This window comes from Zonotrichia leucophrys, chromosome 3 (assembly GCF_028769735.1).
Source record: "Zonotrichia leucophrys gambelii isolate GWCS_2022_RI chromosome 3, RI_Zleu_2.0, whole genome shotgun sequence".
NCBI lineage: Eukaryota > Metazoa > Chordata > Aves > Passeriformes > Passerellidae > Zonotrichia > Zonotrichia leucophrys.
The window spans coordinates 29,037,202-29,049,357 of NC_088172.1; the positions used below are offsets into that span (position 1 = coordinate 29,037,202).

The window sequence follows — 12,156 nt, forward strand, 5'->3', positions numbered from 1 at the left end:
TCACCCCACACGAGCGCGCCACGGCCCCGCCCCGGCCCGCGGCGGCTGCGGCAGCTCCGGCCCCGGCGGCGGGCGGGGCTGGCCGGGCCCCGCTGTGTCCCCGCTCCGCCGCGCCTTCCCCGGGCCCCGCGCTGCCTCCTCCCGGCCCCTCCTCCGGGGCGGCACCGCCGGCCGGCCCCAGCGGCCCCGCAGCGTCCCGCGGCCGCGGCGCGCACAGAGGCGGCGGCGAGCGGAGGTGCGGCAGCCGGCCCGAGGCAGAGGTGGGTGCCGGGGCTCTGGCGGCCTCTGCGGGAGGAGGGAGGCCCTTCCTCCTCCGGCTGCCCGCGGGCAGGGCAGGCAAGGCCGGGAGCCGCTGAAGGCTGCGGGTCCGTCCGGCCTGGGTATCCTGGCGGGGCTCCGGGCGGCTGCCCGCATCCCCTGCCCGCCTTTCCCTGCGGAGCCGCCTGGCTCTGGGCAGTGACAGCGGCGCTCGGGTTGCTGGGCGCATCGCGGCTGGACACTGCTTTGTGCACGGGGTTCGAGGGAAGATGTGATGCTTTCCAGGTGTTCCCTCAGAGGGAGGCACCCTGCGTGGGGATCTCGGGTTTGGGTCCGTCCCCCGCCGAGCTGTGTGGGCTGGTGGTGGCCAGTGCCCTTCTGTGTGCTGCTGCTGCTTCCCCTTTAGCTCCAGGAATTTTGCTTCTCTTTGCCTGGCAGCTGCTCATGCAAATCGCTGCATTATGCCCCTGCTTCACCAATACTTTCCCTGAGCCTGAATAACGACAGCAGTAACAGGACAGAGGGATTTAATGACATAGCAGAGCCTGGCTCGCAGCAATGCAATGGCTACACGGGAAACTAAACTTTCAGATATTTTGTATTTTTTTATGCTAACCCCCCCCAACAGTTTTTATTTTTCTGTTGATTAGAATATCTCCTCTACCTTCAAGAAGCAAAACTAAAAGCAAATGTGTCTGGCGGGGAGGAGACAAAACACTGCAATATTGTTACCCCTGTCAAATAAAGGAATTGTGTAGAGGTAGTATCCCAGTTTTGATATTGCAGATCATTTGTCTTTTCACACGTAAAGTCATAAGCCTTGATACATCTTTTGACCTCTTATTTGGCTCCTAGTCTGGAGGGTGTTTAGAAATGGTTTATTTTCTGGATAGCTTTATCTGTGTCCCTGCCTCTGCTGTCTGAGGAAGCAAACACTGGTAAATGCTTAGTGTACACACATAAGGTTTTGTTGTCATCAGCGCACTGTTAGATAGGTGAACTCCTATTACAGTAAAATGAACCTGCTTCCATGAAGAGAACTGGAAAAAACTGAGGAGACAGTGAAGGCAATCAGATGGAAATTGCTCAGTATAAATATGTTACGATTTTAGGCATAAAGTCATGGAAATAGCTTCTAATAGTTTTAGATGATTTCTGCTTTTCTTATAGCTCCAGGTCGGTAACGCAGATACAGACTACCTGATAATATCTGCTTACCTGATGCAGTGGGGCCTATTTGTAAGGGAGTTGGGAAAGTTTTAGTCTTTGACTCTTTTCCATACCTGAGCATGTGCAGATGCACAGATTTGTTTATCTGTGAGCATATATATACACACAACAGTCATCAAAACCAGCTGAAGTACAGTAAAAGCTTACTTTAAACTCTAAAAATGCAGAAAATATAGATTAGATATAGAGTCTAATGAACAAATTTGTTTTTCAATCCTGCTGAGAGAAAGCATGCCAAGTCACATGAAGTGTCTGTATAGAGTAGAACTGCTGCTGTTTTTCCACTCTGATTTATGTTCCCTCACTGACATCAGAACAGTAGCACAGGACAGCACAATACATGACTTACCATATTTTCTCAGCTACTTCAAAAGTTCTTGGTTTCAAGTATCAGTTTCAAGTATTTTAAATTTGTTGTAAAGTTTGAACTCCTTTATGCAGTGTCAGTCCAAAGGGGCCCAGTCCTTTGTACATTCCCTCAAAGTGTCTCCATGAGGAGGGAAGCACTGCACAGTTGGGAAGTTAAGGTGCAGTGAGACCAAGGGAAATGTGGTCTCAAGAAGTCTCTGGGAAAGGAGTAGACAAGTCTTGAGATACAATTTCAGGACTGCCTGGAATTTCAAGAGGTGTCCCTTGTACTGTGCACTGCTGACTCTTAGTTTCTCTCTTTGTTTGGCAATAGCAATTGTATGGGTATGTGGTGAGTCAGATCATCCCACTGATCCAGCTAGAAATTATTTTTTCTGGCTTTAGTGTTACTTTTCAGTGCTGACAGAAGGGCAAGATTTAGGAGAGTGGGGACTGTGGTTGTACCCTTCAGCTGGCCTTGAAAGAATTTTTCCTGGACTCTTGGGTACCAGTTTGATACCCTGACTGTGGGGTTTAGGGCCAGATCATTTGTTTGAATGTGGGGATTCATTGCAGACAAGTTTTGAGTCTTCAGTTTGAATTTTTGATTTTAGCTGCTCTCAAGAAAAGACTCTGTCCTTTACAGGGACATAACGAAGAATTGCACCGAGCAAAGTTTTAACTAGTTGAAATACAGTTCAATACCAGAACCAGAGGAATAGTCATGTCATATTCAAAGTCCATGTCTGTGAGTGGGTGGTTGGAGGGACAGGCAGCTTGGAAGATAAGTTTGACATTTGATCCATTTCACTCTCTGGCTGTTGTAAGAAGTCACAATTTTTGGCACTGGCCTTTGGTAACTTGGAATAGAAGTCAAATAGTTCCTAATAGAATTAAGCCCAGAATAATCCCAACCCTGAAATATTCTGGAGGTTTGACTGGCAGGAAGCATAATGCTCTTTACTCTGGAGTAGAGCCAACCACACAGTGAATTTTGCTTTCTGATGTGGGACATACAAGTGAGCTGCACCTGTCTCCCTACTGACCAGATGTACTGTCAGATCACCTGCAGGAATGTGGTCTGCCCCATGCAGCTGGGACTATGGAGAAGTTTGGAACAAATGTGAGTATAATTGGACTTGGACAGAGTTTGCCCTCCTATTTACAGAACAACCAAAGTCACACTGCTCAGCAGAGTGCTCTAGAGTTCTCCCTAAGCAGCTTGTCCAAACTGGGGGCATGGCTGCTTATGGTTCCCTTTCAGGTCATGCGTCCAGGTTTCCTTTCCCAGGAGAAAGGAATATGCAAGGAGAGTGTTTGTGTCTCACTTGGGTGAGCTTGACCTGCTGCAGGTCAATCTGCCTGCAATGGGAGCTACACCCTCTGAGATGAAAGCCTCAGTAACTTGCCCAAAGTTTTGAGGGGATCTTAGGAAAGTGAAGCTCTAAACTGAAGTTTCCCAAAGTCCTATGCAATGTCTTCATGGCTCCTCTAGAGAAAGTAAATCCAGGCTCTAATTTTATTCTGGAAAATGTACAACTTTGGGGTTCTGCCTGGGCACTCACTCAGAAAGGTAGGGTGGGAATTTGTGGCAGTGACTTTAGGTTGGATTGATATAGGAACTCACAAATAGTTAAGAAAAAGGCTTTTGAGAGTTCTTAATGATTTTCAGTTTCCTACCTGAAATGGCTTAAAATACTAAGGGATTTGAATGTGATGATCAAACAGCATTAGTGACTTTACCGTGTGTTGACAGCTTACTAATAAATAAAAGTACATATTAAAAAAAAATAGAATTAGAGTTATTAACAGCTTTTATAGTTAAGAAGTCAATGTTACTATGGTTGTAGTAACAGACATGAAGAGCTAAGCTTAATTTTGAAAATATTCATCTACAGAATCTTCATCTGAAATATTTTCTTATCTTCCCTACCTTTTTATCATGACTCTTTTTTAGAACATAACCTCTGAAACTGTTTTTCATGGTAAGGAATATGTCAATAGTAAAATTCCATTAGCTGCAGTAGAGGGATTAAGTTTTCAGTACTGCAGACAAAACTGAATTGCTTCAGAGTCAAGAATAGAAATACTTGACATGCAGTAAAAGAATGTTCATAAGCGCTAAGTTTGAAGTAGTAAAATTTACTTATTTTTTGTAAATGAATAATTTTCTTGAAGGGACCATAGTCTGATTCCCAAATAGTACAGTCTCTCAAGCTTTACATCTTCAAAACAGAAACCAAGGGCAGGTGAGGGGACCAGATGGACCAGGTTTGTAAAATTGTCATAGTTTCAGTGTCAGCAGCAGAGGTGCAGTGATGTATTTTAACTGAACACTGGCCCATCAATTTTTATCTTCCCTTCACCATTTCACAACACGTATGGAAATTCTTACGAGGAAAGTTGATTTGTTTTGTGCCTATGCCCATCACTTCAGCCATGGACCAGGATCTCATCATCATATCAGGTATCAAAAGTGTAGCTGAAATATCTTTCTGTATCTTTTGTGGGTTTTTTTTTTTTGTTTGTGCTATGTTTACCATTGCTGTAAACCTTCCTCTCCCGGCCTACAAAACCAGTCCACAATCATACACAGAGCCTTAGAGAAGGGGCTAAAAGATGTTGTCATCTTATTGCAGGGACTCCATACTGTTGTCTCCTTATCACAAAAGTTTCCTACCTTCTTGGTGTTTCTCCTGGGCAGTGCCTCTAGGCACTGCCTCTTTCTTCTTCACAAAGCAGCCAACTAACCCCAATTCTCTCCTCAACCAGCCAACCCACTCTTTTATAGCACTCTTCTTCTCACTGGTTACAGCTGTGGCCTGGTAAAGTCAGGCCTGTTCCTAATCTTTGATAATTGGTCCACCTGCAACTCCTAGGGATAATATTACTTTATATACTACCTTTATTTTCTTATATTTTGTACCCCATAGAAAGAGACTTAAATGTTGCCAAAGCTCATTCTTGGTGACCAGACCAGCTAGCACCATCTATTCTACAAAGCTCTGTAAAGCTTTAAAAGAAGGTGACTGCTTCTCAACTGGCCATGGAGTAGTGCCCAGTCCATCTTAGCTCTTTAGCTGTGCCTTGGAATTGCTGGGAGAGTGCTTATTGGCTTGAGCCTAAAAGAAACAGATTTTGAAATTTACCAGAAGCAGATTTTGAAATTTAAATAGATTCAGTAGAGATGTCCAGGTTGTAATGGTCAGGTCTGTGATGGGATGTGGGTTGATTTGCTGCCTTGGGCACAGGCAGAGCAACAATGTCTTTCCCAAAGGTTGCAGTTGCTTGTTTTTAAACCAGTCCCAGCAAATGTTTGTCCTGTTTTCAAAATGTTCTGCATTGGAAATTTCATATCTTCCAGAGGAAATGTGGTTTACTTTTTAATTATCCTTACAGCATGCCACCTAAATCAACTGTCTGTTTTTAGAGCATGTTGAATAGCACTTGCATCCCTTAGTAATTTGGATATGTGTGGATATCTAATCTATTGTTCATTAATGTTGTGGCATCTGATGAGGCACCAGGTATTGCAAAAAGTGAAAAGGCATTTAGTTCCTACAATTTTCAGTGTTTTATTTTGAAAATTGCAGTAAAGAAAGATGAAATTGTAAGGAGAGGAGCTGAGCTATGAAAAAATCCCCAGAAAAACAAGCAACCAAATCCATGCCACAGGGGGTGCTATTACTGGCTTTTCCAGTGGAATGAGGACATAGTCTGGTGTACCTGTATGAAAGAAGTGGATTATCTATAACAGTGTGTTTGATCTTACTGTGGCATCCAGCAGAGTGGGTCTTTAAAGAATTATTTATTTTCTTAGGTCAATCTTTGCTAAATTAATAAATCAGTTAATAATAAGGGAGATCACCAGCTATTTACTTTTTACGTATTTTTCCACATGATGATAAATTCTGAAAAATGGCTGCTTGTCTTTAACAATCAAAAGAGTTGGAAATTTTCTAGGCTTTCTGGGAGGTGATGCTAGTTAGATTTACATTTAAAATTATACTAGAAAATACCTTTAATTTTATAATAGATGCAAAATGTAGAGCTGTGAAATGTCTTCTGGCAAAGAACAAAACTCAAACCATTTGAGAATCCTGACAGAAGCAGTACAGACTGTTCTCACTTGCATGCTTAGATCAAAGGATTCTGAATTTTCCCAGCACGAAAAAATATTCTGTGCCGTGTCCACTAGCATGGTATGAGAGCAAGAGTTGTACTAAACTGAGTATAATGAACAGGAGGCACTGGGGTGTAACCCATGATGTAAACTCCTGTTTACTGCTGAAGTTGCAGCTGCCTGGTCAGTAAGTGAAAGACTTCTTGGAGTGGCCAGAGTGAAGCATTGCTCCAAAACCACATCCAGTCCCTCTGGGGTTTGAGGAGTGTTGGTTTCCTGGAGTGCTGACATGGCATGGATCAGCTTTATATTCAGAGTACAAACTCACAAACCTCAGACTCCAAGCAATCTCAGCTTTGGTTGGCATGTATAAAAGGTAGGATAGAGGCCTGCAGCCATCACAGTCTGATTTCTGAACTCTTCCCCATTTTAACTACTGCATCTTTTATTCTCTATTCCCTACATTTGAAAAATAAACCCATTTTTGTAGGTTTCTTGGGGAACTGGGGTTTGTGTGATCAGTCTCCCAGTCTGTCTTTGAATTCCACAATGACTTTGTTGCATATGCCATGTCCAGCCCAGCTTGAGAGGAATGTCCACTACCAGCTCACAGGTGGAATGTGACACTTTTTTGAAGTATAATGGATAAGAGATTGCCAGTGTATGGAAGCAAGCTGTGCTGAGCTGTTTGGCTTCAGAGCTTGTGGATGCTGTCCAACTTTTCTAATTTGTGAGTATGAAAATAATCTTTGTGTCCAACGACAGGGCAGGCAGAGTAGCTAAGACTTCTTGTGAGCAAGAATAGTTGCAAAATTATCTGTTTAGGATTTTAGGAGCCCAGCTGGTGTAACTTGTGCAGAGGATGTGTGAGTCCTCATGTTTGGATTGTCTGCCCAGAACTCTCCCAAATAGTGGGGGTTTATAATAAAGACTGTCCCAGCAGCTCCTTCTCCACCAAGGGAGTCATGACTGTTTTGCACCTAGAAGTTTTGTTACTTCAGCAGACCAGGCATTAACTGGGGTGAACTGTGCTGTGGAATTTTGACCCCAGCTGTGGCTGTATTTGCATTTAATTTAGCTCCATAAGAAATGTGTTTGTTTTTGTGCTTTAGGTTGGAAAAATCACCAGTAAAAACTGAAGTATTTTTCCACAGTAAAGGGGTAATTTTAAAAGTTTGCTTATGTCTGTCACCCTGGAGGCTGAACTTTGATTTGTGTCTGTGTCATACCAACTTTTTTAAGAGTTTACTTGGTGGCCCCCAAGAGAGTTAGGGGGCTAAGACCTAATGACTTAGTAGAAGCAGAGGCCAAGACAACTAGTTTTATTTATTCTTCAGAACACTCAGTTACTTTTTGGGGGGTATAGAGGAAACAGCTGGGATATTAGAAGTGCACAGTGGTAGGACAAGACGCAGTGGCACAAGCTGCTACAAGGGAAATTCAGGTTAGGTATCATGAAGAAAAGGGATACATAGGATCAGGAGAGCAGAAAGGCTGAGAAATCTCCATCCTGAAGACACTGGGGACTCTGCAGGACCAAGGTTGTGGGCAGCCTTGGGCAGATATTTGGACCAGGTGACCTTTAGAGGTCTGTTCCAGCCTCTTGTTCTGTGACACAGCATAGGGTGTGGTGTGAGTTTCAAGTGCTGTTCTCTCTGAAACAGCTTGTCACTAGATTTGCATTCAGGAAGGTGATGTTTCTAGTGTATAACAGGAGCCCAGAAGTGCTGATTCCAGTTCAGTGCTGGAGAAAGGAATATAATTGCCATGAAGTTTTTGTGTATTGCCTTTTCAGTAGGTGGCACTTTCTGGATGCCTGAATTGAGGGCTGTGCAGAAACAGCCCTCACTTCTCCAAACACTGTGTAGGGATTATTCTTCCATTAGTAAACATCTGTCCTGGTTTTGGCTGAGATAGAGGTTTCTTTCTAGTAGCTGGTATAGTGCTGTTTGGGATTTAGGATGAGAATAATGTTGGTAACACACTGCTGGTTTAGGTGTTGCTGAGCAGTGCTTACACTATGTAAAGGACTTTTGGTGGCTTGTGCCCTGCCAGTGACAGGGCTGGAGGAGCCAGCCTGAGAAATTGTGAGGGGACACAGCCAGGGCAGGTGATCCCAGCTGGCCAAAGTGATATTCCATACTGTAGACCATCATGCCCAGAATAAACTGGAGGAGGAAACTGGCCATGGGCTGCTGCTTGTGGAATGGCTGGGAGCTGATCAGTGGGTGGTGAGCAGCTGCCTTGGACATCACTTGTTCTGTATGTTGAAATTCCTTTGTTCTTTTTATTATCATTTATTATTACAATTTCTATTACTTTCTCCCCTTTCTGTCCCATTAAACTGTCTTTATTTCAGCCCATGAAGTTTATCGCTCGCACTTTTCGGGTTCCCTCACCCATCCTGCTTAGGATGGGGAATTGTTGTGAGCGAGTGACTGTGCAGTGCTTTGTTGCTGCCTGGGGTTAAACCACGACAGCATCTTGTACACTGAATACTTAGAAAATTGGAAAAAAAAAAGAATTTAAAAAACCAGATTTTTTTAAAGTTAGTGCCTAGTTTTAGTCTTAATCTTTTTGTGGTTTCATTCCCCAGTTGTCAGATGGGGAAACCGTGATTGCTTTTCAGGGACAATGCAGTGATGACTACCATAAATAATTCTTCCTTCAGAGCACAGTTTGTGTCCTGACCCATGTATTGCAACAGAAGCAGAGAAGAAAGCAAAGCCTCAGTCCACACAAAATAGAGGGACTTTCGAAAAAAAACAGAGGTGTACATTAGTTAATTAGAACAGTGATGCATGGAAGAAAACTGCCTTAATTGTAGCATTTCCTAAATTTCTGATTTTTTTTACTCTAGTGCATTCATGGTATTCTTTAAATGGTCTTTTGTTTATCACTGTAAATCACAGTTACATTTGGAGCCATTTTACAGCATCTCATACATCTTTTTTGTTGTTTATGAAGGGACACAGCTGAAAGAGTCTCTATTGTGGCAGATGCTGCTGCTGTGCAGTGATTGTCTCAGGCTCTGAGCTCAGTTCTGTTCTCATCACCCTCAATGGGAGGGAGTTTCAGCATTGCCTGCCCTGCAACTGTTACTTTTGTTGATGTCCAGGTGCTGTAGTACAGCCTAGCAAAGAACTGTGTGTGGGTCTTATGCTCTATCCTGTGTGCACAAGGACTTTGATGAAACTAGTGCCTTGGAATCTGCAAGAGGGGCTGGAAAAATAGTGAAAACAATAGACACTGGAAGTGTTTAAAACCTATGCTGTTCAGGAAGGTATCTGCTTAAATTCACCCATATTTTGAGAGCCACTGAAAGACTTTCTTATCTTTTAAACATGTCTAAATATGCATGGTAGTAATTTCTGGGGAACTAAATATATTGAACAGGACATGTATTAATAATGTGGAAGCAGCAGACTAAATGCTAAATAAATGTAGGAGCAGGGGAAGTAAAGCAAAGCACTTCAACCATCAACATAAGTGTAATTTTTAATAAAACTGCAGATATTGTTTGAAAAGGCTGTTTGAAACAAGAACAGTAAAGTTGAATTAGGAAACAGTGTTCAACATTAATGCATAACATATCTGAATGCATTGTAATAGCCTTTTAATGGGAGAAATTGCTGTAAGATGAGAAAATAGACTTTGCCTTTAGTGTGGTGCAAAATTAGATATGCTTAAAGCTATTCACTTGCCCTTCGTTTAAAAGCCTGTGGAAATACACAAAAAGAGTATTTCTGGTGTTGAGGCCATAATAAATGTTAGGAGGAGGTGTTATTCTTGAAGTAATGTTTTTCTCCGCAGAAATAATTGGAGTCATTTGAGCTTCAGAGTCTCAAAGTTTGACAGTGGTTTTGAATTGAACTGATTTTAATGAACTTTTGAAAGTTGTTACCATTTTCTGACTTAAGAGGTCCCTTTTGTGTTTCAATATCTCTCTACAAACATGCTGTGAATAAATTAGGTGGGAAATTCTGATTCTGTGCAAAATTGTTAATTTGTGAAACAGGAGAATACCCATTGCAGGATTCTCTATTTCTTAAATGCCTCCAGAATACAAAGCAGGGATCAAAATCCAATTTGTTCCACCTTTTGCCTTTCAGGTCCAAACCATGAATTACGTTGGGCAGTTAGCAGGACAAGTGTTTGTGACTGTGAAGGAGCTCTATAAGGGTCTAAACCCAGCCACACTGTCAGGATGTATAGATATAATTGTGGTACGTCAGCCAGACGGAAATCTGCAGTGTTCCCCTTTCCACGTTCGCTTCGGGAAAATGGGAGTTCTGCGTTCCAGGGAGAAAGTGGTAAGAAAATGTGACAGTTTTTATATGTCCTGTCTGTGAGTTAACTGTAATAGCATGGAAGATACTGAAGTTCTTTGGTCTGCTAGTTGAGGTTTTCTTTGGACACCCTTTATAAAGAGCCTGAATTAAGACAAGCTTCAATTAAAATGATTGTTACTGATTCTTGCAGTTCAGAGCATAATTTGTAAGACATTGACTATAATAAAAACTAGAACTAGTCATCAAATTTGTAATATTTATCTTTAATAAAGCAAAATTTCAAATGTACTAATTTGTAACTATACTAGATTTCATTAGTGACTCACTAAAACCCCTTTTTTTGTTCAATAACATGTTCAATGATAGTTCCAAAAAACGAGATATTAGTGAAGTAGTATTTTCAGATAATAGAACCTTGAGGTTAATTGAAGCTAGAAAAAAACAGTGAGGATCTTGAAATAAAAGTAACTAGGCTGAGTGACCTGCTAGTGTATCAGATGTGAAGTTACCAGTGTGACAGATTATTTTAGAAAGTAATTTTTCACTCAGTAGAGTCTAGGTTCTAATGTGGCTAGAATTTTCAACAGAAAGATCCTAAAGTCAGCATGGATATTGTTCAATTCTTACTTAGATCAGAAAGAAATTCCAATATTTAGAATTGGTAAATGTTGAAAGACATTACTGTGCCAGCGATGTACTGTGTCCTGAAATAGACTTGCAGACTTGTGCAAGTCTCCAAAAAATTTACAGCGAAAATGGAGTTACTGGCAAGCATGGTTGTAGTCAAAGAGAGAGATCTTCCTGAGAAGAAATGGAGGTAGTTAGGGCTGTACAGTGATATGATAAATGTGTGGAAGGAATTTTACATTCAGGAATTGAATGTAGAATTATTTTTCTCATTTGTGCTTCTCATAGTGTAAGGAGAAGTCTCTTTAAGGAATTTGAAAGACAATAAGATAACATATTAACATATTAATTTGCATTTGGAAGTTCTTCTAGCACAATTAGAAAATGGGCTATGAATTTAAGGAGCAAATCGATTTGTTTGGCAAATGAAGTATTCAGAATTGCATTTAAAAAGATTCAGAACTTTATGTATTGACTATAAAGCTTTCTGAGTAGAGGAGCAAGGTATCAATGAGCTGAACAAGTTGGAAAAACATTTTTGTAATTGATTGCTTTGTGAAGGAGTACTGAAAGAAAAAGAGTAGGTCAATATTTCCTGTTTATTGTAATGTTTCCTACACTTCCCTGAGAAGCATTTGCCCAGTGCCAGCAGCAGGACTGTCTGTCTTTCATATAGGAATGTATTTATTTCTTTACAGGTTGATATAGAAATTAATGGAGAGGCTGTAGATTTGCACATGAAACTGGGAGACAATGGGGAGGCCTTTTTTGTGCAGGAGACAGATAATGATCAGGTAAGAGTGAAAATTACTTTTAATTTATTAAAAATCTGATGCTGGCTCTTCAGAGTCAGTATTGATATAACAATCTTGTTGAAAAATATGCTTTTATCCATTTTATAGTTTTGAAAGTTTCTGGACAATATTCTGCTATGGAAATTTAATGCTCTGCTATGACTTCAGAGTTTTTTTTTAATTTCTAAGAATTGAAAAAGCTGAAGATAATCACATGAGTGAAAAGTAAATAATTTGCACGCCAGTGTGTGAACAGAAATGGCAACGACAGAGTTCACATATTTCAAAGTTGTGTGCAAGAGATTAATGTCCAGGGACCTGTTTTTGCAGAAATATTTAATTTGAACATATGCACCAGACTGCCAGTAAAAGTGCACATGCTCTGTAAACATCTGTGCCCACATTAATTCTGGTGCTCCTCATAAACATGATCTCACAACTATTATTCATGGGGAGCTATATTTAAATGAGAATGTCTGCTGTT

At 41.4% G+C, this 12,156-nt stretch overlaps 1 protein-coding gene across 2 annotated transcripts in view; it reads left to right on the forward strand.

The window, feature by feature from the left end:
• Positions 1–135: 135 nt before the first annotated feature.
• LPIN1 (lipin 1) overlaps positions 136–12,156 on the forward strand; it is a 50,542-nt gene continuing 38,521 nt past the window's right edge. For both annotated transcript variants that reach the window (XM_064707734.1, XM_064707735.1), the window contains exons 1-3: positions 136–260; positions 10,072–10,272; positions 11,577–11,672. In XM_064707734.1, coding sequence (XP_064563804.1) covers positions 10,081–10,272; positions 11,577–11,672 — 288 coding nt within the window. In that variant the 5' untranslated portion in view covers positions 136–260; positions 10,072–10,080. The remainder of the gene's footprint in view (positions 261–10,071; positions 10,273–11,576; positions 11,673–12,156) is intronic.